Source organism: Ictidomys tridecemlineatus, chromosome 8, assembly GCF_052094955.1.
Source record: "Ictidomys tridecemlineatus isolate mIctTri1 chromosome 8, mIctTri1.hap1, whole genome shotgun sequence".
Lineage (NCBI taxonomy): Eukaryota > Metazoa > Chordata > Mammalia > Rodentia > Sciuridae > Ictidomys > Ictidomys tridecemlineatus.
In genome coordinates, this window is record NC_135484.1 from 53,944,925 (window position 1) to 53,969,410 (window position 24,486).

The 24,486-nt window shown below is 48.2% G+C and overlaps 3 protein-coding genes across 14 annotated transcripts in view; 2 read left to right on the forward strand and 1 right to left on the reverse strand.

Moving 5' to 3' along the window:
* The first annotated feature begins 4,837 nt into the window (after window positions 1-4,837).
* On the forward strand, window positions 4,838-19,467 carry Mical1 (microtubule associated monooxygenase, calponin and LIM domain containing 1). Of its 3 annotated transcripts, none has more exons than XM_078019508.1 (25): window positions 4,838-8,675; window positions 9,700-10,431; window positions 10,526-10,733; window positions 11,015-11,119; window positions 11,437-11,541; window positions 11,652-11,807; window positions 12,387-12,487; window positions 13,114-13,371; window positions 13,580-13,695; window positions 13,897-14,023; window positions 14,200-14,278; window positions 14,822-14,969; window positions 15,388-15,578; window positions 15,725-15,813; window positions 15,945-15,986; window positions 16,202-16,285; window positions 16,414-16,570; window positions 16,883-16,968; window positions 17,234-17,507; window positions 17,648-17,742; window positions 17,987-18,100; window positions 18,203-18,296; window positions 18,499-18,598; window positions 18,692-18,765; window positions 19,192-19,467. In XM_078019508.1, exons 2-25 carry the CDS (start codon window positions 10,174-10,176, stop codon window positions 19,338-19,340), a joined length of 3,210 nt encoding a protein of 1,069 aa, XP_077875634.1. In that variant the 5' UTR covers window positions 4,838-8,675; window positions 9,700-10,173; the 3' UTR covers window positions 19,341-19,467. The 3 variants fall into 3 exon arrangements, with proteins under 3 accessions (XP_077875634.1, XP_077875635.1, XP_077875636.1); XM_078019509.1 differs by having other exon boundaries at window positions 10,119-10,431; XM_078019510.1 differs by having other exon boundaries at window positions 10,156-10,431.
* A 143-nt stretch (window positions 19,468-19,610) lies between these two features.
* Window positions 19,611-22,958, reverse strand: Smpd2 (sphingomyelin phosphodiesterase 2). Of its 7 annotated transcripts, none has more exons than XM_005330157.5 (11): window positions 22,818-22,958; window positions 22,356-22,460; window positions 22,036-22,132; window positions 21,840-21,916; window positions 21,418-21,511; window positions 21,208-21,297; window positions 20,887-20,969; window positions 20,636-20,768; window positions 20,445-20,549; window positions 20,107-20,260; window positions 19,611-20,011 (listed from the first exon to the last, which is right to left on the reverse strand). In XM_005330157.5, exons 2-11 carry the CDS (start codon window positions 22,403-22,405, stop codon window positions 19,635-19,637), a joined length of 1,260 nt encoding a protein of 419 aa, XP_005330214.1. In that variant the 5' UTR covers window positions 22,406-22,460; window positions 22,818-22,958; the 3' UTR covers window positions 19,611-19,634. The 7 variants fall into 7 exon arrangements, with proteins under 7 accessions (XP_005330214.1, XP_077875639.1, XP_013216161.1 ...); XM_078019513.1 differs by lacking the exon at window positions 22,818-22,958 and adding an exon at window positions 22,702-22,804; XM_013360707.4 differs by lacking the exon at window positions 22,818-22,958 and adding an exon at window positions 22,632-22,791.
* A 20-nt stretch (window positions 22,959-22,978) lies between these two features.
* Window positions 22,979-24,486, forward strand: part of Ppil6 (peptidylprolyl isomerase like 6) — a 35,516-nt gene continuing 34,008 nt past the window's right edge. For all 4 annotated transcript variants that reach the window (XM_040283196.2, XM_040283199.2, XM_040283197.2 and 1 more), the window contains exon 1: window positions 22,979-23,113. In XM_040283196.2, the coding sequence (XP_040139130.1) occupies window positions 22,979-23,113 (135 nt within the window). The remainder of the gene's footprint in view (window positions 23,114-24,486) is intronic.

Consider the following 24,486-nt stretch of genomic DNA (forward strand, 5'->3'; position numbering starts at 1 on the left):
TTCTGAATTCACATTTTTTGGAAAATACGGACGTGTGCATTTTCAAAAAGCAAGCTATTAAAATTTTAATTAAAAAGTTAAATATGAAGTTGGATCAAGGCATTCACCCTAAAAATAAACTGAATTTTGTCAGAAATGATAGTTGATTTTCCTGATGTGGTTAAAGGTTTTTTTAGTTATCCTAGAAAATTTTACTCAAGTGTAATTTGTGTTAAAGTTACTGATTTCACATTGATCTATGAAAGTACTGATCTGTGTGTTGTGTTTGATACCTTTCTGGAGATACAAACTTACGATCTATTTTTATTGCAGACTAGGTTAAGTCCCACAAAATGGCCACATCATTTTTAAAAGTATATCTTTTTCTAATCTTAAAATAATTTGAGGGGCTGGGGATGTGGCTCAAGCGGTAGTGCATTCACCTGGCATGCACAGGGTGCTGGGTTCTATCCTCAGCACCACATACAAATAAAATAAAGATGTTGTGTCCACCGAAAACTAAAAATTAAATATTAAAAATAATAATAATAATTTGATTCATGGACCCTAAGCCAGCTATGTTTATAGTTGTGTGATTTTTAAAGAATTTTTCAAAAGATAATATTATATTTGAATTAGGTTTTCAAGTTCAGTGTATTTAATTGAAGTCTTAACTGCTTTCTGTCACATAAACTGGTAAGGGATTTTTTTAAAAAAGGTTGGGTTTTAGTATCTCTAGGTTAACATAATGATGGTAGAAAGAAGACCCAAAATTAATAAGACTTCACATCAATTGTTTTCTTGTTCTAACATCTTTTATTTTCACCTGAATCCAGTAAGTTCTTTGGAGGTTAAAGTAATTGAGAATTCTTGAAGTTTGAGAGATAATGAAAATATTTTTGTTGCTTACTTGTCAAAGTTATATTTTATTACATATAATTAATAAAAGTTCCAAAATTATATAATATGCTTCAACCAAAATATTAGATTGGGCCTGACTGGAAAAAAGGTATAATTTTTACAAATACTTTCACTACTATTTAAGGTTCTTGATTTCCTCATTTAAACTATTTATTTTGTTCTTAAAGGGGTTTGTTTTGTTTTGTTTTGATGGTTGTGTGGACAGAATACCTTTACTTATTTTTTGTGGTGTTGAGGATTGAACCCAATACCTCACACATGCTAGGCAAATGCTCTGCCACTGAACTACAGTCCCTGCCCTGTTCTTAAAGTTTTTAACCAACTTTTCAAAGTCTCCTCATCCATGTTTTTTCCTGGGAATACATAGTTTTAAAGTAGATGAATGTCTGTTTACTCTGGATAGTTAGGTAATTATTCAGAAAATATGATTACATGATTGTTTATTATTTATTTGGTTTTGGTGCTGAGAATTGAACCTATGCTTGAGAGTGCTAAGTATAAGCCCTGAGTAAATTTACATGTTGTTGAGTTACACCCCAAGCCCAGGATTTATTTATTTAATTTTAAAATTTTTTATAGTGCTGGAGATATTACTTAAGACTTTGCACATACTAGGCAAGGTCTCCACCACTGAGCTACATACCCAGCCTTTTTTGTTTGAAACAGTTGTCTCACTGTTGCTGGGCTAGTCTTGAATTCTTGGGCTCAAGTGATCCTCCTGCCTCAGCCTTTCAAGAAGCTTATGGCTGTTTAGTCAAGTTTAACTAGCTTTATAACCACCTACTTCTGCACTAAGCAAAATATAACTGAGCCACATAGGTAATTTTAAATTTTCTAGTAGTCACACTTAAATACAAAGAAATATGTGGAATTCATTTTAATAAAATTTACTTAATCCAGTATTTGTCAAATATTTCAGCAGACAATATAAAAAGGTATATTAGTGAGATATTTTGCATTCTATTTTTTATGCTGAGTCTTCAAAGTCTGGTATTTTATAATTACTGTACATCTTGATTTGGATGCTAATATTCAGTGGATAGTACTTGATCTGCATTTAGATTTTATATAATTTACAATGGAAACCCTAGACTCACACACCAAGTAGTTCCAGCAAATTTTTTTTAGTAACTGAAACAAGTGTCAGTTTATAATTTTCTGTTAAAATTAATTAAAGTTAAAATCCACTTTTCAGTTACAAGTGCTTGATAGCCACATGTGGCTAGTGGCTCCTATTATGGACAGTACAGGCCTATTTCTAGGTTGGGATTCGGTCTTGGCCATAACTAGATTATCTGACCACCAGTCAAGAAAATGAGAAAGTGACAGCTTTGTCAATCCAACCTCCCTTTGTGTCCCAAATATCCAAATATACATTCTGCCTTTTTGGATGAAATCCCTTTTTTTAAAATTTAGTGACTTCTATACCCAGATTCTATGACCTGTACTACTGTTAATTCAGAAACTGGCAAGGGGCAGTTGGGGGCGGGGGGGGGGCGGGGTGAGAAAAAACACAGAAAAAGCAGGGACCAAGTGTCCTCTGATGGAGAAACAGTGACCCAGAGCTAGCTCAGCATGTAGATTTTATCATCTAGAGGTTATTTGTGGGAAAATTCCAGTAAAACAGATAGACTTGAAGGTCACAGAATTCTCTATATCCTGGAGGTGGTGCCTGAGCTCAAGGTCCAGACTGATATAACTGTGCACCTTTGCATAGAGCCTCCCCAGGCCGGCCATCACCATAGCAACTAGACCATCTTGACCTCACATTTGCACAGGAAGTTCCCAGCACAAACAGCCAGGAGGCAGGCAGAGACCATGGTTCAAGTCATTACTCTCCACACCCAAATAAAATGGGTACACAAAAATGCTTTTCATAAGTCCCTGAGTATATGACTAGCATAATGTTTCGCAATTCATTTTACACTACATGTATACAACTTTTTAAAAATTGTTATAACAAGTATAGAAATATAGCATGCATTTCTTAGAAAAGAGAATGTGTTTGGAGGCCACTGAAACACATCTGGCTTTGAAATGAATCTTTGATTTTCTCTTAAGAGAGTTAGTGTTGGAAAGACTCAAGTGCTTACAATGAAAACAAAATTATTCTTGTGCTTGCCTGATGTTTCTCAAAACTTGTTTCTACTTCTACTCCATATATTTTCCACTAATGATTCTTGTGTTGATGTGACCAACAGGTTAAATGATGCTGAGGGATTAAGAGAGATTTACATTATAGCTGCTTACATATGGTTTTTATGAATTGGAAAAGTATCTGCTACATGTGGAGTCCTTACTACAGGCCAGGAGTGAAGCCAGGTGTGTTAGGTCTAGATCCTATCTTAGTGTTTCTCAAACCTTTTCCATTTTATGACACACAACATTTTTAAGGCACCTTGTGGTTTGAGGACTCCAGTCCTCTCTGGCCATGACTGACGACGTATTAGTTTCCTAGGGCTGCTATAACAAGTACCACAGACTGAGTAGTATCAACAATAATTTATATTCTTACAATTCTGTAGTTCAGAAATTTGAGATTAAGGTGTCATCAGGGTTGGTTTCTGTAAGGACTGATGTCCTTGAAAAGGAAAAAATTTGGACACAGGCCGAAGGATGACTATGTGAAGACATCACATGTCTGTTGGATCAGCCCACCCTGATGACCCCATTTGTGACTTAACCTCTGTAAAGGCCCCATTTCCAAGTATAGTACACTCTGAGGTTCTAGGATTAGAACTTCAGCATGAATTTTGGGCAGATGAAGGCAGAGACATAATTTGGACCTTACACACCAGGTATCTGGGGTAAGAAAGGGAGCCATGACTAGGACACACCTATAACCCCTTAAAGCAGGTCTTAATCTTCATGCCATCCATGTGAAGTAAGTAGTATTGTTATTATTATGCCCATTTTACAGATGACAACATTGAGGCCCAAAGAGATGATGTCTGTTGCTCAAGGTCATATAGTAAGTGGTAAAGCCAGGACTGAGGCACAAGCCTGGCTGTTCCCACGACCCTGCTTCATCAGATGGGTTTAAACTAAAAGTGAGGGTCTGTGTCTAAAATTTTATCATGCAGTTAAACTTAGCTAAAACATGAAAGTTACAGTTAATGGATCAACTACCATTTTAATAATAATCACATTAATATTTCAATACTATTGACTTAATAAAAATTTACCAAGTGAGTGAAAGTTACTACCAAGGTGAAAATGTCTTATCTAACATGAACCACTATAAGTGAGCCCTTCTTTCAAACTCTTAGGAAATTTTAAGTTTAGGACAGATTTGTAAAGTATTAAGGTAGATTTTTATTCTATTTCCAAACTTAAGCCCAAATCCTTATGAACTGAAAACGCTTTGTCTTTCTTTTGAAAATAGGAATGAAGGAATGACCTCTAAAATATCCCTCTTGCCTGCCCTTGGTACATGGCAGTGTAGAGGCGTGACCTCCAAAGAAGCTGGGATATCATTGTGATAATTAATCTTGCTTTCAGGTTGTTTATACATAATTAAGCAGCAAAGATTAACTATAATATTCATGTCCTTCTCCCTGGAAAGTTACATTAAGAAAACATTCAGTCATTTTAAACATAAAATGTAGGAACTTCACCACATGTAAGTAACCTTTAGTAAGGAATCTTAACTTGTAAAAGTTTTCTGAAAAGCGATACTATATTATATGTGAAGTGTGGAAGAGGAAAAAATTGGAGCAGGAATCAGAAGCAGTGAGATTCTTGGATCCTGTATTTATTATTTATTTTGAATTCTTAATATCCATAATAAAACATTTTGAGTACAAATTTGGTCATGATTTCCAAAAGAGTAGTTTGACTTGTTATAGTTAATTCATATTATTATTATCCTTGTTAAATGAAAAACTGAAGTTCCTTAGGCTTAATTAGAGTTAAAACTTTATTTTTTTAAATCCACCTCAGAATTTTCATGTGATTAAGTCGTTTCTGGACAGATGTTTCCTTTATTCTTTGTGTTTGAAGGGCGAAAGCAGTCTCCTAACAAAACATGCAAATATTTAAACTGACCCTCAACCTGTCTTTTGACTCTTTGTAGCCTCTAAAGATAAGGTCCCTTGTGTTATCTTTGAGTCTATTAAATCATATTTTGTTTTTGAAAAAGACATTGAGTAAAAAGCAGCATTCAGGATACAGGATAAGGTTAGAGGGAAGTGAAGGACCCAAATTTGTAGTTCATCCATTCTAAGCTAAGAGAGAAAGCTGGGAGTCACTGAGTCACTCTTGATAGTCCTCCCTCATCCCCCACCATAAATCCATCATCATCCAATTCTGTCAGTTTTCCCTCAAAAGTTTTGAATCCATCCCCTGCTCCTGTCCACATTGTACACTATGTTTCTCCGTCCTCCCAAGGATCCTTACTGATCCTCTCTTCCTATGTCTCCCAGCCCCTACTCTACTGGAGTTGGTGGTCCATTGGAACTCACCTTTGTTCCCTTAGCATCAAACAGGATTCCTTGCCAAAGGAATGGGTATTCATTATTAAGACAAACACTTCTTGACCCTGCTCTGCTTAAAATCCTTCTGTGGTTTCTCACTGCATCTAGAATAAAATCCCCAACCCAGCTTCCCCTTGGGCCCCTCTTGCTCATTCTCACTTCCAGCAAACTCCCTTCCTAGCTATTGCCCAACACATACCCGTCTCTCTCTTGCCTCAGGGTTTTGGGGCAAGTGGTTTCTCAGTCTTGAAAGTTTTCTCCCCTTGCTGTCTGACTCATGACTCATCTCAGAATTAGAGGAGGCTTCTCTTACCCTCTAATCTTAATCAAGCCACCGTATCATAATCTTTCATGGCACAGTCTACACTTTGAATTCAGTTTGTAATTATTTTTACATCAGGAACTGTGTTTCTTCAAGCTCATACTGCTCTTGAGCAAGGACCATTGTTTGGTTGGAGGCACTGACCTGCAGGTACAAGGCTATATTATAAAGTGGATTAGACATGTCATCTGCAGTGCTAGGAACCTAGTTCTGACTCAGCCTAGGACAGAAGAGGTTGGGAGGTGGTGGCATTGTGGGAAGACAGAACATGGTGTGGGACAAAGGAAAGGGATTTTTGTTAGCTTTTCATCGTTGGAACCAAAATCCCTGACATGAGCAACTTAAAGGAGGGAAGATTTATTTTGATTTATCTTGATTTCATGATTGCCTATCCTTTGCTTTGGCCTTGAGGTAAGTGGGCATGGCAGCCAGGAAGCAGAAGGGAGAAGAAAAATCCTTCCAGGGCATCACCTTGCTCCTCAACCCCCCCCCCCAACTCCCCACACACATACTCTTGCTTCCTCATACTAGTTCCTACTTCCCAGTAGTTTATTCAACCATCATTAGATGAGTCCACTGATAAGGTCAGAGTCCTCACAATCCAATCAAAAGCCTACCTCTGAACATAATACTTTGGGGGGGACATTTCAGATCCAAATCATCAGAAATCCTTTTTTTGTTGTTTTTTTTTTACACTGATACATAATAATTACACATAATAGTGGGTTTTGTTACATATTTGTGCACATAATTTGGTCAATTGGGATCCTATTATGATTCAGGCTTTTAATGTAGGACACTGCTGACATAATTATTTGCAAAAAAAAAAAATCAGAATGGGATTCTCTTGAAATCCACATCATATTTAAGCTACTTACTTGATCCACTATGAACTGGCCATTGTGATTGTGCCAGTGTTTTTTTGTTCTATACAAACATAATGTGGATCATGACTGCAACGAGACTTTAAAGAGGGAAATGCTTATAAGTAAGTGCACTCTTTTTTTTAATCTTTTTTTCTTTTGAAGAAGTACTGAAAATAGACCTTGATTTGTTTCTAGTCTACATTTCATAGGGCCAGCAACATTGAATAATAGACTTTCAGAATTGAAATAGGCTGAGGAGGTTGAGTCATTAAAGTGCCTCCATTTGGAGATAAGAAGACTGAAATGTGGTTGTTGACTTTTTCACACTAGGCCTAGTGTGAAGCAAAGCTGGAATCTGACCAGACCTTCTAGATTCCTGACTAGTGTGTTCCCTGTGGCTATATGCTCCAGTGTATGGTATGTCTTTAATTAGCATAAGGAAAAACTCCAAATCAGCAGGATTTTTGGCACCAATGAACACACTATTGTTCTGTGATCTTGTTAAAACAAATTTTACTATTTGTTCAGAGAACCATATAACCCTGGTTGGCTGTAACTGAAAGTCACTGAGTCAAGTCAGACCCTATTGGACCTTTGTAAACAAACAGTTGAAGAAGCTAGCTGCCATTTGCTAATAAAAGTAAAACAAGATCCTTCTAAAAGCTTGGTAACTCACAGTAGGCTTTAGAGTACTTCTATTCTATGTATTTAAATGTGGGTGTGTCTGATATTCTGTAAATTCATTTTAAGCCAAATGATGTGTCACACTCAAGAGCTAGAATGGGCCCAGTTGGGAGGCTGCCCTAGTTTCCAGAGTGACCAAGCTGAATTGGCTAGCCTCTCCTGGCAGGCATTTCCTCCTGCTTCCCTCCAGGGCTTCATCTGGGAACAATAAGGTGTTAGGTCTTTCTGGATCTGAGGGTCTCCCATCTAAATGCAAAGTGTGAATAAACAGAAAGAGCCATATAGCCTCTAGCTCTTTCTGGTCCCTGGATCTCAAGGAGAGGGATTTTGCCATTTATTTCTGTTACGTTAGAGTTTCCAGTGTAGCAGAGTCACTTCCTCTTATATGTCAATCTTTGATTTGTCACGTGTCAACACTGATGATGTGGAGCCCAGAAAGACCTGGATATCAGCTCTGCTGCTTGCTGTGTAACTTGTGCAGGTTATGGAACCTCTGTGACCTTCAGTTCTCTTTTTAATAAAATGGGACTGTTGTGAACACTGAGATTAAGGTAATATTCATAGAATGACATTCAATAAATGAGAATTGATGTTTTATTAATGATAATTAGCTGGATGGTTTTGGACAAGACCCTTTACTTTGGGTGCTGTTGCCTCACGAGAGAGCCCACAGTTTTTTGTCAGCACTGACAGTTTCTAAAGCATTCTTGAGCGCTGAAGATCTAGCCTCTTTCCCATACACCCCTTCCACTGCTTTTCCCCCAACTCCCGATACACACACCCAAGCCCCCCTTGATTCCCTTACTGCCCATTCGGAAGCTGCAGATAGTTCCCAGGAAATTCAATTTGTGCTCTTTGCCTCTGGTCCGGGCCTAAGGAGCAGACTTGTCGCAGGGGAAGTGTATCCCCAAATTAGATCATCTTCTGGTGGGAAAGGTAAAGAAAATGCAGACGTCCTGGTGCCACTCTGAAACTGCCAGCTTCAACAAACTTATTGCAGAGGTGGAGCACCCTCTCGGACAGGGCTTGGCAGAATCAGTGCCGCAGGGGAGCGGGTGGTTCTGGCCTTGCCGGGGTGGAAGGGAGGCCAGGACTGCCGGCCGTGATCTGGCCGGACTGGCCCCGAGGTCCTGGAGCAAAACTGGAGTTTGCAGAGCCACGCCCTTGGGCGCCACCCTGCAGACGTGGGCGGGCCCGGGGCCGTCCCGAGTAGGGGGACCGCGGCCGGCTAGATGCTAATGAGGAGCCGATAAAGCCTCCGCGGGGCGCTGTGCCGCGTGCTGCAGTGGGCTCTGCGCTGGACTCCGGGGTCCGGGGCGCGCGGCATCCCGCGTTCGCCCTCCCCGCTTCTTCCCCCCCCTTTCCTTAATCCAGGCCCCGGGGCACCAGCGGGCAGGAAGCGGCCCCTCTGGGCTCGAGAGCCTCTGGGTAAGTTGGTCCGCGGCGCCAGCGGAGCGCCTCGCTGCCAGAGGTAGGGGTGGGGGAGCGCTTCCGGCGAAATGCCTCCCCGGGCGCTGGGGAACCACGCCTGACTGGTCGGCGAGTCCCCCAGCCACGCCCGCCCTACTCAGTCCCTCTCCAGACAACTGTCCAGAGCCTCGGCCAACCTTCACCCCTGCCGCCTGTGGTCCAGCTCTCATCCCTTAAGGCTGTTCCACCTCTCCCACATCCTTTGTCCCGGCGTTTCCATTCTGGGTCCCCCTTTCTTCCCCTTCGCGGAGGACCTCCTCCCTGCTATCCCCACCCCCAAGAGGGATCTTTGTCCTTTCTGAGGTCCTGTCTACCTTCGTTTGGGTGACTGTGGTGAGCGACTTTAGTCTCTTCCTGCCTTGGGTAGCACCGGAGAGACAGCCGGGAGTGGGACGGGGAACTTGCCCCACTGCTGCACGCAGCCCCCACTCCCTGCAAAGTCCTCTGGGAGCAACCCGTGCCCCACACCCTCTGGTCCTTTTCTGCCTCTGCGTGAGAAAGCCCCTCCGACTTCCACAAGCTGCGTGTGGGCCGGAGCGAGGGAGGGGGTACAAAGGGAGGCCTTGTCTCTGGAGATTCCTGGGGAAGCACAATGGGGCAGGGTGTCCATTGGGCTGAGAGGAACCTGGGAGAGGCCAATGTGGCAGCCGTTACCCTTATTTTCCCATGGCTTACTGAAGCTGCGACAAGACCAAGATCAGAGGGGGAAGTGTTTTGACCGCAGTGAGTCAGAAATGGGTGTCTGTCACATAGTCAGTAGCAATATCCTCCAGCTGTTTGTGGAGGTAGTTTTGGTGGTGGGAAGTGGAACCTAAGCAGGCAGAGGCTCTCTCTCCTGTCAGGAGGCAAGCAACAGTGCTGAGGAGGAAAACTTTGCCCTGGGCGGGAGACATATTCCACACCCAGCGTATGGCTGAGGCTGAGATGGGACAGTATGGGTCAAACAGCTGTGGTTGCCTACTAGGTCTGTCTCTGCCTACAGGAAGGGGAAAACCTTCTTCCTGATAGCCTGCCATCTCCAAATCTGAGAAGTTCCCCCACACCCCGTTTCCAGGGCCTGAGGAAAGCAGGCCAAGTTTCTGGTCCCAGGACTCCCAGGGATCCTGAATGCTTCAAGATCCCAGGACACAGAGACAACTGGAGTCTGTATGGCTTCCCTGTGCCCTCTGTACCCAAGACTGCTGATTTTTCATTTCCAAATTTGGCAAATTTCACTTGGAGTGAAGGATAGCCACTGTTTCTGGAGCAGATCCTGGCAAGGAAGTTGGCTGGGAAGAGCAGAGCCAGTCAGGGGTGGACCCTTGGCTCCCTGTGGACACCAGTCTGCTCTTTCCTTCTCCTCTTCCTTTTCCCTTCCTCCCTTCTCCAGCCTCCCCCCTTCTCTTCCCTCTTTTTCTCCAGCAGCCACTCAGCTCTGCTCAGCTTCTTCCCTCCTCAGGGGCCCCACTGGGATTCTATGGCTTCACCTACCTCCACCAACCCAGCACATGGCCACTTTGAGAGCTTCCTACAGGCCCAGTTTTGCAAGGATGTGCTGAGCAGCTTTCAGGGGCTCTGTGAGGCCCTGGGGCTAGAGCCTGGTGGGGGACTACCCCAGTACCACAAGATCAAAGCCCAGCTCAACTACTGGAGTGCCAAGTCTCTGTGGGCTAAATTGGACAAGCGAGCAGGTCAGCCTGTCTACCAACAGGGCCAGGCTTGTGCCAGCACCAAGGTGAATATATGGAGAAGGGGCAGAGTGGAGAATGGGGGGGCAGTCAGAACAGAAAGGTCAGATGCCAAGCCTACCCTCCCCTATGTGTTGGCAGTGTCTGGTGGTAGGTGCTGGCCCTTGCGGGCTTCGGGCTGCTGTGGAGCTGGCACTACTGGGAGCCTGTGTGGTGCTGGTTGAAAAGCGCACAAAGTTCTCTCGCCACAATGTGCTCCACCTTTGGCCCTTCACCATCCATGACCTGCGAGCACTTGGTGCCAAGAAGTTCTATGGGCGCTTCTGCACTGGCACCCTGGACCACATCAGTGAGTATGATATAGTGTGGCCTGGAGGGGTGGGTGCACCTGGGCCTAGAGACAGGCCAGTTTGGTTGGGGGACGGGGTGCCACTGAGCCAGCAGAGAGGCAGAGTGCACAGGATCCATTTCAGCCAGGTGACCTTGAAGACCTAGGTCATTCATCTGTAAAATGGACAACTGGATGGAATGATTTCTAAGATCATTCTTCAGTTCTGACTAAGCACACACCAGTGCTCCCAGAGACTGAGCAGCCCTGAGTCTCTATACCTGATGTCCTTTCCATTTCAGGCATCCGGCAACTTCAGCTGCTTCTACTAAAGGTGGCATTACTGCTGGGGGTGGAAATTCACTGGGGTGTCACTTTCTCTGGCCTCCAGCCCCCTTCTGGAAAGGGTGAGTACTTCTGTGCTTCCAGAACTCCCACCAAGGAGATCTTGGCCAGTGCATGAGAAAGGGTGGGGCTGGGAGTCAGCTGAGTCTTAAATGGTGAGGCCTGGGCAGACTTCTCAGCCTCAGCTACATTTGCAAAATGGGAACAGCGTTTCCTACCTACCTTCCTTGGCTGCTACAAAGATGTTATATGAGAGACAGTGTGTCACTGGTGCTTTCTAAACCTTGGAGTCCCTTACACATTTATTTCAGCTATTTCACTAGCTTAATAGCAGGAGCCCCTTCTGGCTTCCTTGTGCTTCTCATACACTCTGCCCTAGGGAGTGGCTGGCGTGCCCAGCTCCAGCCCAGTTCCCCAGCCCAACTGGCCAACTATGAATTTGATGTCCTCATCTCAGCTGCAGGAGGTAAATTTGTCCCTGAAGGTGAGTGCTTCCTTCCCTCAGAATAGCCAGCATCTTTGGACTCCTCCTGAGTCTTTCTAGGCAGTTATACTCCTGGTCCTCCTGCCATACCAGCCTACCCTTACTGCTAGGCTTCACTGTTCGAGAAATGCGTGGCAAACTGGCTATTGGCATCACAGCCAACTTTGTGAATGGGCGCACGGTAGAGGAGACACAGGTGCCTGAGATCAGCGGTGTGGCCCGAATCTACAATCAGAAATTTTTCCAGAGCCTGCTCAAAGCCACCGGTAAGGGCCCCCTTTCATTGTCTTTCTTTCCCCTTGCCTGACTGGGCCGCCTCCTGCCCTCTCCCTCAGACCTGTCCTTAGTCCAAGGAAGCCCACACTTGTCCATCTTTGTGATACAGGTATCAAAAGGGGAAAGAACTGCCCCCACAGGGCCTAAGCAGCCATAGCCCCACTTGGCCATCCAGCATGAAAAGTCTTGGAAATTTCTTACAAAATGCCTAAGTTTTATTTGTGCTCCTTCATGCCTTAGTATAAAAATGATATAAATTGAAAACAGAAGTGGCACTTGAAGAGGATGCCTATATTTACTTTGGCTTTATACCACCATGTGGCCATGTAATGCAGGTTTCCCATCTGCTACCCCACCCTAGTTTCCTTCTTTGTCCCAAGCTGTCAGGCCCTCTGAGCCAGGGACAGATGATCCTTTGTGCCACCAGGACTGTTTGGGCTCTGCGTGGAGCATTCACTACATCTAAGCTGTGAGCCCAACTCTCAGAGATTAGCCATGGTTGAGGTGTTTGGAGAGGTGTCAGATAATCAGAAGAGGACTTATCTCCTGCCCCTGCCCTGTCTCCCCAGGCATTGATCTGGAAAACATTGTGTACTACAAGGACGACACCCACTACTTTGTGATGACAGCCAAGAAGCAGTGTTTGTTGCGACTGGGGGTGCTGCGTCAGGTGCGGCCCTGGGAGACTGAGGCCAGGGATGAACACAGTCTACCCCTGGGTGTGAAGGCTCCCCATCCTCTCCTGCCTCTTCTCAGCATTAACTCTACCTCCACAAGCTCTGCTCCCCTAGGATTTATATGACAACAGGAATCATATTCAGGCAGGACTAAACTTTATGCCAGTTGTAAACCTTACACCAGCCATACTGTGACAAATGTGAGCTCCACGAGGACAGGGATTTTTGTCTCTTTGCTTCTTGCTTGCTGCTAATTTTCAGTGCTTAGAATGGTGTCTACCATGTGCTAAGTACTGTGTTGAGAGCTTAATTTGCATTTTCTCATCTAATTTTCATGAATACCTTGTAAGTTAAGTTATGTTGTTTCTAAAAGATGGGCTAACAGGCTCTGACAAGTTAAGGGCAAATGAAATGACAGTAATGATATTGGGCTACATGAACAGAGCAGGGCCGAGGACCCCTGAGGTGGGATGAGTGACAGAAGGCAGGCATTGGAATTCTATGCTACCTTTTCAGCTATTGTGTGGTCTGAGCAGCCCCTTCCTTCTCAAGGGGACAGGGCTGGCCAAATGACCCATCTCTCAGAGATCTCAGAGGTTCTGATCTGTTGTTCATGTAGGACTTGCCGGAGACTGATCGGCTTCTGGGTAGTGCCAATGTGGTACCCGAAGCTCTGCAGCACTTTGCCCGGGCAGCTGCTGACTTCGCCACACATGGCAAACTCGGGAAACTAGAGTTTGCCCAGGATGCCCATGGGCGGCCTGATATCTCTGCCTTTGACTTTACAAGCATGTTGCGGGCAGAGAGTTCTGCTCGTGTGCAGGAGAAGCACGGTGCCCGCCTGCTACTGGGACTGGTGGGGGACTGCCTGGTGGAGGTGAGGACTCCAGAGGCATAGGGATCCCAGGTTGGGTGGGGAGCCTGCCTGATAGGAAGGGAGATGGTAAAAAGAGCTTGTTGATGGAAGGAGCTAATGGCACAGTGGGTGAAAGCTCCTTCCCCAACTTTGACCTTGGGGCATATCTGGGCTTGGGATGCTCCCACTGAATTCTCATTGAGCTGTTTCCTTTTCCTCTGACCTGCAGCCCTTCTGGCCCCTGGGCACTGGAGTGGCCCGGGGCTTCTTGGCAGCCTTCGATGCAGCTTGGATGGTGAAGCGGTGGGCAGAGGGTGCTGAGCCCCTAGAGGTGTTGGCTGAGCGGTGAGGCCTGAGTTGGGAAAGTAGTGAAGGCAGGGTGGAATATGAGACAAGGTCAGAAAAAGGGGCAGGGGGCACTGAGGGAACAATTGAGGGTATGGGCAGAAGGGAATGCAAGAATGGTTGGCAGTTCTTGAGGCTTGGATGCTGACAGATGCCCTCCCCTTCATGCTCTTGCCCCTCCGACCACTCTCACACCCTCAGTGAGAGCCTGTACCAGCTTCTGTCACAGACATCCCCGGAAAACATGCACCGCAATGTGGCCCAATATGGGCTGGACCCAGCCACCCGTTACCCCAACCTGAACCTCCGGGCTGTGATGCCCAACCAGGTCAGACCCCCCGGCACCCCCACCAAACTTCCCAAGTCAGCTTTCTTCTCCCAGGCCAGGCCTTTCCTATCCAGTCATTGTCTCTGGGGGTCTGTCCTACCTCAAGTGGGTCCCTCCCTCCTGGGCTGAGGGGCTGTGTGGTCAGCTGCCTTGATACCTGAGGGGGGCTGCCTTAGGTACGAGACCTGTATGATGTGGTGACCAAGGAGCCTGTGCGGAAAAGTGACAAGACAGATGCAGGGAATCCAGCCATGGGTGAGCAGGCCATCTTCCTGGGGAATGTCAAAAATATGTCCCAGCTAGTGTGGTGCAGCAGCAACCTGAATGCTGCAGCCTCAGGACCAATGAGTGAGATGTGCTGGGATATTCACTGTTGGTGGGGCAGTTTGGGGCCTCTGAAGAGTTAGGCGGGCAGCAGAGCCCTGAGCAACCGTTGTTTGCCAGCTGTCTGGAAGTATTTCAGTATATTATCAAGCTGTACTACACTGCTCTTGGCCCTTCTGCCAGCCCCTCCCAGCCTTGCAAACCCCAAAACACCTTTACTGAGCCTCTGAGATTCCCTACCCACTCAGCTTGCAGATCTCTGTCCTCTATGTGGCCAGCAGTGATTTCACTTTATTCCAATAAGGAATGGGAAGGAGGTGCTGCTGGCAGTGAGTGTTAGGCTGGTGGTGCCCCAGGATGGGTGGGGGAGTCCCTGACTCTAGCTCCTATATAGATTGCCACACTCAGTAACTGGGCTATGTACCAGGTGTAGGGCAGAGGGGGCCTTGAGCACAACATAGTTTTCCCTTCCAGGGTCAGCGGGCACCCAGGAGGACCTGCTACGTTGGTGCCAGGAGCAGACAGCTGGGTACCCAGGAGTCCATGTTACTGACTTGTCTTCCTCCTGGACGGATGGTCTAGCTCTGTGTGCCTTGGTGCACCGGCTGCGGCCTAGTCTGCTGTGAGTTGGGAATTGGCATGCCTCTGCACCTCTCTCTGCCTCTTGATAGGGAGATCACCATGTGGGAGTTAGTAGCTGAGTCCCAGTTCCACTCCTACACATATACACCCCGCTGTGCATACCCTGCCTCCCTGGAGATAGTATTCCTACCTGACCTGCCTCCCTGCCTGACACAGAGCCAAATGTATTAGGTAGAGGTGGGTTTTCAGCGGTAGAGGAGGCCCCCAAGGCCAAAAATGGTTGTCACTGTTGGTGGGAAAGGTAGGTGAGGGAGAAAGTAGAGAGAACCACCTTATGTGCCCTCATCTCCCTTATGGATCCCCTGCCCATCCTGCTGGCCTTAACTCCCCATCCCTCTCCCGCATCAGTGGAACCAGGTTCTTTCCTCCCATTGGCTTCTCTCTTTGACATCCCACAGGGAACCTGAGGAGCTGCAAGGGGTGGGGGCTCTGGAAGCAACTACCTGGGCACTGCACGCAGCAGAGCATGAGCTAGGCATCACACCAGTGTTGTCTGCACAGGCAGTGGTGGCAGGCAGTGATCCACTAGGCCTCATTGCCTACCTTAGCCACTTCCACAGTGCCTTCAAGAGCATGTCCCACAACCCAGGTGAGCTGGAGGGTAGATGGGGTCAGGGAATGTGAAAGGGAGAGAGGAGGGGGTGACCTCTGAGGATCCACCTGGGTGGGAGAGTGACTATTTGGAGGTGCAGTATCAACTCCTCATCTACCCTGACACCCAAATTCTGCCTGCAGGTCCTATTGGCCAAATCTCTCCAGGTACCTCTAGTGCCGTACTATTCCTTGGCAAACTCCAGAGAACCCTGCAACGGACCCGGGCTAAGGTGGAAAACCTGGAGCAGGGTTGGAACTGGCTGGGGGTGTCCAGTGAGATCCCTGGGATAATGGAGAGGATTGGGAGAAGGGGAGACCTGGGACTAAGGCCTCATGTTTATAGCTACAGGATTTGTTGCAGGAAAATGGGGAAGATTCTGGTGGCAAGAAGCCTCGCTTGGAGGTAAATGCAAGCAGGGGTGGGATGGTTCCCTTCCCCATATCCTATTTCCCTTCCCTGACCTGTTCCTCCAGGTCTTGCCTTCCACCCCAGGTCCTGTAGCCCACCCCCCCATCCTGTCTCCCTGCCTAGACTCAGTCCCTTCCCTTCCAGCCCTTTCTCTTTCCATGCACACATCCCCTCCATACCTGATCCTGTCTGAGCACTTAACTCCTTAGGTAGAGGCTGAGGCTCCAAGTACTGAGGAGCTACCTGTCCCTGAACCCAGTGTCCCTCTGACACCCCCATCTCAACCTGAGGAGGTAAGAGCCAGGGTGGTGTCTACAGGCAGAGGCGTGGGGAGGGCAGGGAAGGAGTGTTGCAGGGAAAGGGAAGAACTTTGTAGCTAAGCCTTGGCTCCAGCTGACCTGTGTCCTGGGGATCTTTGCAGGCCAGTGCTGGGGACCTGTGTGCACTCTGTGGGAAACACCTCTACATTCTGGAACGCTTCTGTGTGGATGGCCATTTCTTCCACCGGAGCTGCTTCCGCTGCCATACTTGTGAGGCCACATTGTGGCCAGGTGACTACGGGCAGCATCCAGAAGATGGTGAGTGGGCCTGGGAGACTGCTAGAAGGACTTTGAGCCTGGTGGGGTTGGGGGTGGGGCTGCAGGGGAAGGAGCTTGAGGATGGAGAGGAAAACGGATGGTGGGCAGGAAGTGGAAATAGACTCAACATGGCACTTTCTTCCTCTGAGCTTGGAGACTTCTGTCCTCTCCAAAGCTCCAGATATGGGGTTCTAAGGAATCAGGAGGCTGGCAGAATGGTACCTGCAACTCCTGTAGCCTCTACCTCCCCTGATAAATTTTTGAACATCTGGGCACTGAGCTCTCTATTCCTGATGCCTCTACTCTTTTCAGGACATTTCTACTGTCTCCAGCATCTGCCCCAGCCAGGCCACAAGGAGGATGACAGTGAAATAGGACCTGAGAACCCTGTAAAAACTGTGAGTGTGGGTAAAGGGGGTGTCTCAGCCCAAAACTCTGCTGGGGGTTAAGTGAATGCTGTCCTTCACTGGACTGTAAGCTCCTCCAAAGCAGGAATGTTTGTCTGGTTGTATTTAGTGTTGTATTCCAGTATCCAGAGCACTACCAGACAATGTCTACTGGATGGTGTTAAGTAAATGCCAGGGCACACATTGGCTTAAAAGGAGTGGTTTCAACCTCTACACTATACAGATTCCTAACCAGATCACATGGTGGCTTTTCCAGGAGCTTCCCACACCAAGTGAGGACAACCTGCCAGGCCCGTTGACTCACACAACCCCACAGGAGGACGCCAGTCCTGTCCCAAGCCCCAGCCAGTCTAACCGCCGGCTGATCCGCCTCTCCAGCCTGGAACGCCAGCGGCTCTCCTCTCTTAACATTAACCCTGAACCTGAAACAGAGCCTCCTCCCAAGCCCCCCCGCAGCTGCTCAGCCTTGGCCCGCCAGGCTCTGGAAGGCAGCTTTATGGGCTGGGGTATGCCAGGCCAGAGTCAGCAAGGTGACTGACTGCTCATTCCACAATTGTGGCAACCTGGGGTGTGGATGGGTTAGGAGTACTGGGATTCCTACAAGGGGATTCTAGGGAATATAAGGGAGGTCATGAGGGTACTAAGCCATGTCTCCCTCTCATCTGCTCAGTTCTTAAGGACATAGAGAAGGAGGAAGAGAGTCCTTCCTCCAGTGAAGAGGAAGAGGAAGAGGAAGATGTGCCTTTGGACTCAGACTTGGAGCAGGTGACTGGCAGGAACTTGGCCACCCACTCTGTCCAAGCCAGCATACAGCCACTAATACTCTCCACTCTCACCACAGGAGAAACTACAGCCCGCTTCATCCTCTTGGAATGTCCTCTCACCTAGTCTAACATTTATACCTCTAGGTCTCCATCTTGTCTAGCAGAACTAAGCCCACTTCCAGTATCTTTTCTCCCCTTCCCAGTTTTACGCACTCCTACCCCTGACTGGCCCAACTCTCCCACAGGCTCTGCTGACACTGGCCAAGAACTCGGACACCATGAACAAGTACCCTACATGGCGCCGGACTCTGCTGCGCCGGGCTAAGGAGGAGGAGATGAAGAGATTCTGCAAGGCCCAGGTGAGGCCTAGGGGTTGCTAGAAGTTCTCACAGGGGTCACAGTTCTGTGTTTGGATCAGAGCTCCTCCAGCACTGTTGTTGAGTAATCTTGTATCCTCTCAGACAATCCAGCGGCGACTAAATGAGATTGAGGCTGCCCTGAGGGAGCTGGAAGCTGAAGGCGTAGAGCTGGAGCTTGCCTTAAGGAGCCAGAGCAGTGAGTGAAGCTAGGACGCCACTCTGTCTCCTAGAACTTTGTTTAGTCCCCAGCTGAACCCCAGAACCACCAGGCTCTGGTCCAGTCACACAGCTCTATACACACCAATGCCCTTTTTTTCTTGTCACCTCCCAAGCCCCTGAATCCTGTTTTCCTAGCTAGAGGCCTTGTGACCATCCCAACCCTTCTTCCTTCTTCCTAGGTTCCCCAGAACAGCAAAAGAAACTCTGGTTAGAACAGCTGCTGCATCTTGTCCAAAAGAAAAACAGCCTAGTGGCTGAAGAGGCTGAGCTCATGATCACGTAAGGCACACTGATAGTAACATTGGCACAGAGCTAAGCCCAGTCCTCTGGGCACCCTGTTTAGCTGTGCTTCTTCAATCCCTGACCCCACAGGGTACAGGAGCTGGACCTAGAAGAGAAGCAGTGGCAGCTAGACCAGGAGCTAAGAGGCTATATGAACCGTGAAGGTACGTGGGACCCCTCATGAACTTGGATCAGGCAACTCCTCATGTATCTCTGCAATAATCAGGAGAAAGTCAGGAGATGGGACTTGGAAGCCCCCACACTCTTGAACAATCAGGGCTGCACAGTTGGGTTTTTACAAAATTTCCTTCAAAAACAGTGCTGCTGAGCTGGGGTTATAACTCAGTGGAAGAGCACTTGCCTAGCATGTGTGAGGCACTGGGTTCAATTCTCAGCACCACATACAAATAAATAAAATAAAGGTCCATCACTCAAAAATATCTTTTAAAAAACGGTGCTGCTGCTACTAACACTAGAAAACCACTGGTGTGGCGTAACCTCATTTTGCAGGCTAAGAAGCAAAGCTGAGTTGTAGAAATCACACAGGCTAATTTAATTCCTTGTTCTCTAAGTTTCACCTTCTCTTTCAGAAACCCTGAAGACAGCAGCAGATCGGCAGGCTGAGGAGCAGGTCCTGAAAAAGCTAGTAGATGTGGTGAACCAGCGGGATGCCCTCATCCGCTTTCAGGAGGAACGCAGGCTCAGCGAGCTGGCCTCAGAGACAGGAGCCCAGGGCTAGAAGATGGTGGGCTACCTACCTTCTTCTCTACAAGGAAGACAACCTCATCCCAGGACAGTGCCATCCCTGCTCATCTAGGCTGTTTGGGAGAGGCCTCACTGTTGACAATAAAAATATTTCTGCTACAGACAGGGTTTGGATACATGCTGATGGGAGCAGGGGAGGTGTGCAGGCAGGGAAGATGTGTCAGAGCCCTAACGTCTACATTGTGACAATCAAACTGATCCTAGGTTCTCATCAATGCCACTACAAGGAAAAAGGCAGAGCCACTAAAATGTCAAGCTTTATTAATTCTCAGTTCTGTCCCCTCTCTTGCCCCAGGAGCAGAGCTAACTGAGGCTCTGAGCTCAGGTCCTGGGCTTCCCTTTCCCTTCCAAGCACATGCTGGAGCTCAGTCTGGACCCTACACAAGCCTCTGGCCTCCTGCGTGTGGAAGAGGTAGACTGCACCTGCCCCCAGCACCAGTCCTACATTGGGCGTCCAAAGCAGTATGGCCACTTCCCTGGCCCTTTCTTCTGCTACAAGGAAACAAAGCAACACCAGGAGAAGCAGCCCCACACCAATCACATTGCCAGCGAAGGCAGCCCACCAACGAGCCTGGGCTATACCCAGCCCCAGCTCTGTCCAGGCCTCCCTCAGCACACTGATCAACGGCAACCTCCCTGCTGGTCCTAGAACAAAGCAGGGCAGTGGAGTGAGAAAAGGTCAGAGTGGAGGGGCTGCCTTGAGATAGTGAAGAGCCAAGGGAAAGAGTAGGGTGACTCACCATAGGTAAAGCTGGGATTTTGCTGGAGGGGACTATGTCTCACACAGAGAGTAGCCATGAGGGCCTCATGATCAGAGAGGGGGGTGCCATTGTAGGGGCCATGGCCTGCAGTGGATTTGAGACTCTTACAGGAGATGCAGAATCCAGAAACCGCCTAGGAAAAGTAAGGGTCAAAGAGAATCTTATGTTGGAGGGCCTCCTCTCAGAGAACCAGCTTCTAGTATCCCATTCTCTAGCCATCAGTAATCTAAGACTAGACCAGCTGAACGAAGGATCAGAATAGGCTGGTGACAGTAATAGACACAGTAAGTGAAGGCATGCTGTGGAGAGAGCCTGACCTTGTAAAGCACGTAGTCAATGCGGATGCCACATGGAAATGGCTCCAGATCCTTCTGGCTGACGTAATGGTTCTCAGGTACCATGGTATAGCCTTCTTCAAAGCCCTAGGGAGTAGCTGGTTCATGGTAGGATATGGGGCAGAAAGAGAAACTGGGAGTATAGGTGAGAAAACAGCTAGGTAGTTTCTCACCTTAAAGTCCTGGGTCTCAAGGTAGGCATCATGCAGTCCTGTCCACTCCCTCAGCAGGCAGCAGCCCAGATCTTTTGGGTGCATGTTGAGGTCCCCACACAAAAGAACCACGTCTGCCTTCTTGGATGTGTGGCTGGTGAGCCAGGTCAGTGAGGAAGGAATTCTTCCCTCACCCCCATTGCCCTAATCCTAGCCACACCTCAAACCCTGGGTCCCAACCCACTTCCCCTGTCAAGCCTAGGCTCACACACTGGATGAACTGGGCCAGTTCCCAAGCTTGGGCCACACGATGTGCTAGGTAGATGTCCTTCTGTCGGCTGTACTCGGCATGGAGCTGAGTGAGATAGATGAGATTATAGCAGTAAGATTAAGGGTCCCAGGAGCCTGTGTAAATCAAGCTTGTGTCTGTCACTAGTTAAGGATCTGGTACACAATGGGCAAGTCTTGCCCTATTGCTACCTTAGGAAACCCTTACCCGATAGCTCCTCCTCAGATACATAGCAGAGAAATCCCACCTCAGTCCCAGGATTAGAATGCCTGTCCAAGCCCTAAGCACTGGTAGCTTCACTTACGTGGGTCACATAGGCATTGAGCACAAGTCCACTTAGATGGAACACCAGGAGTCCTACAGCCTTCCCACAGAACCAATCACCATGATGGATCTGCAAGCAGGAGGAGACAGGAACTCATAGCACTGCCATCTTCCATCTGCCCAGCCTCTGTAGCTCCAGGAAGTCTGCCTTCTCTACCTTGTGTTAGTGGGGGTGAGGAGGGAGGCTTACCATGTAGGGGTAGCCATTGAGGGTGTAGACATGCTGGATGATTTCCTGGATTGGGTGTTTGGAGAAGACACAGAGGCCACTGCCAATGATTCCGCTGTAAGCCAAGCCCTGCTTAATAACCAGAAAAGGTGGGAAACACCCAGCCCTCTTCTCTCTCCTTATTTCCCAGCTCTGATGAGCTCCTCTCTCTCTACTGCTGGGACCAGTCTCAGAACAAAGCTCAGGACAACAGCCTCTGCAGGAGGATGAGGGGGCTGCCCGATAATAGGCGGAGATGGGCTGAAAAGATAGGATGTTCCCAGTTCACCCTCTCCTGCTCCTTTACCCAGAGAAGGAGGTAGGCAGGTGCAGGGAAAGGGAAGGGTTGGCAGGGTCAAGAACCCTCTGATCTGAGAACAGGTTCAGGCCTGCAGGTTTCTCACCTCCTGAAGTAGTGTGCAGCTGGATAAGTGAAAGACAGTTTCTCTTTCAGGCACTGGAAGTCCTGCTCACTCCACACCTGAGGGAAGGATGAGCATGCCTGCCTGGCCTTTCCCCCAAGGGGTGGGTGTCTCCTCCAGTACCCCTTCCCAGAGCTCCTCCCAGCCTGGGATCCACATCAGAGATGCACAACCCCACCTCTTCCAGTAGAGCCAAGTCGAAGCTCTCCATATTCAGAAAGTCTCCCAGACGCTTCATGCGGTCAGAACGGTGCTTGCTCACGTAGGGAAGACCCCTAAGGAAGGGAAGAGAAAGGCGGGCCAGGGAAGGTGACTGCTAGTACCACTGGAGTTGGGGCCGATACGGCGCCCTGTCGGTTCGAGTTTCCCCTCCACCCGAGATCCCGGAGGCAGGATGGGGTCGTGATCCAGCTGTGAGGAAGGACTCCCTCCTCCCTCTGGCTGTGCGGGTGCGAATGGGAAGGAGGCCCCCAGGCAGCACTCGGCCGGCGAACTCACCAGCAGTTGAGGTTGAAGACCCTCAGGCGCAGAGAGAAGTTGGGCTTCATGGCGGGGATGTTCCGGGGCGGGAGTCAGGAGTCAGTTTGCTTCCCCGAGACGGTCCTGGCGGGGGCGAGAACAAGAGCAGGCGAGTGGTGCCTTCTCCCCGGGCGATGCGGACAGGTGGCCCGTCGGGACCCCGCAGTCCCCACACCCACGCAGGTCCGGCCTCGGGCTGATTCCCGTGTTACCAGCACCACCCGCCCGCTGGCCTAGATTAGGCTGCGCGCTAACCCGGAAAAGAGATCTGAGAAACCCGGCGTGCGCGGGCTGGAGAAGGATGCGCTCGAGGCCCCTGGGGTACCCGAGAGGGCTCCCGGGCGGGCGGCTCCGTGATCCTTTGCCCGGAGGCTGGTTCCCGGCAGCCGCAGCCCACAAATTCCTCGGTTGGCCCCCTTCCCGGCCCGGGGCCTGGCTCACCAGCAACAGGCTGCAAGTTGAGAGGCCCCGCCCACGCTGCCGGCCCTTGGCTCCACCCTGCCCCGCCCACTGCAGGCGTCGGGGGCGGGGCCGCGCGGTTGCCGTGGCAACGCGTGTGTTGTGTTTTTTTTTTGGCTCGGGGTTAGTCTACTAGCTCCGCCATGGACCGCTTGCAGAGGTTGCGGCCCACTCCCGCCCCATGCAGCTCTAAGTCGCCGCCCGAGCGGCCGCTGCAGGTGAAAGTGGTGGGGATCTTCAAAAGCTCCAGCTTTCAGGTTGCGAAGTCTACTGCTGAGGTAACCGCAGAAAAACCCCCAATGCGGCGACCCTCCAGGCTTCCCGGCCTCGCGGCGTGGATTACGCGCCTCGATGTCTGGTGCAGGCGGGTGGATGTTCTACTGGAGGAAGGACGGGCTGGCTGGGACCACCCCCACCCCTGGAGCGCAGAAAGGACACATTCGGGTCAGGGGCGGGCATTTGGCTTGGAGTAGGGCGACATGTAAAGGGAGATCCCAGTAAAGGAAGTATTCAGAACCTTCCTGGGAAAAATAGTAATTACTACTCCTACATGTTTACACATTTTATTCCACATTAATTTTAAAAATTGAATTACAGATTTACTCATGAAAAAAAAGTTTAAAGTGTTACTCTAACTCGTGGATTTTTACAAACTCCTTCCCCAAGTGATTTTCGAAAACTATTCATTTGGTAAGATTTTTTTTTTTTTAATTGCTATAACAATCACTACATTCCGGCAGAATTAAATGCCTAACGGATTTCTTAACAAATGGCCCCAAGTGTTTGAACAATCCCAAAATTTCTTTGTAAATATGCAAAATGGCATAAAAAGAAACCACTGAAAGAAACTGAAGAATTTGGCCATGTCACTCATATTGCCAATGTATGAAATGTTGAAATGTAATAGTCTACTGGTCTCTGGGGTTTGTTCCAAAAGTACTGTCCAAGCCAAGTTTCTCTTCAAAGCCTCACTAGACCCCACAAACATGTCTTAATAACTTGCAAAATAAGGAAAGTTTAAGTGAAGAAAACAGGTGTTGGGACATCTATGAATATGATACAGATTGATCAGAAGAAGTGGAAATTATGGGCTGATGGGGCCAGTATCATTTTATGTCCAAAATTTTATTTAATAAGAACATTCTTGTTTTTCTTAGCTCCTTTTCTGAAGGCCCATGTTTTCTATGCCTGGTAGTAAATATAAGTGGGCCATAGGGTCTCAGCCACAAGTATTCAACTTTGTCCTGATATTATAAAAGTAGCCACAGATATGTAAATGAATGGTGGTGTTCCAATAAAGCTTTTTTTTTTCATATTTATTTTTTAGTTCTTGGCGGACACAACATCTTCGTTTGTATGTGGTGCTGAGGATGGAACCCGGGCCAAACGCATGCCAGGCAAGAGCGCTACCGCTTGAGCCACATCCCCAGCCCGCATTAAAGCTTTATTATGAACACTAAATTTTCACATGACATGAAATATGACTTATCTTTTGATTTTTTCAATCATTTTCAAATCTAAAAATTAATCTTGGCTTTCAAGCCTTACAAAATAGGCAGTGGACCAACCCCTGCTAAGTCAAGAAAACAATATCTTTGATGTGTTAATAATGTAATTTCCCCTTTCTTAAGCTTTTGCCTACTGTAACATT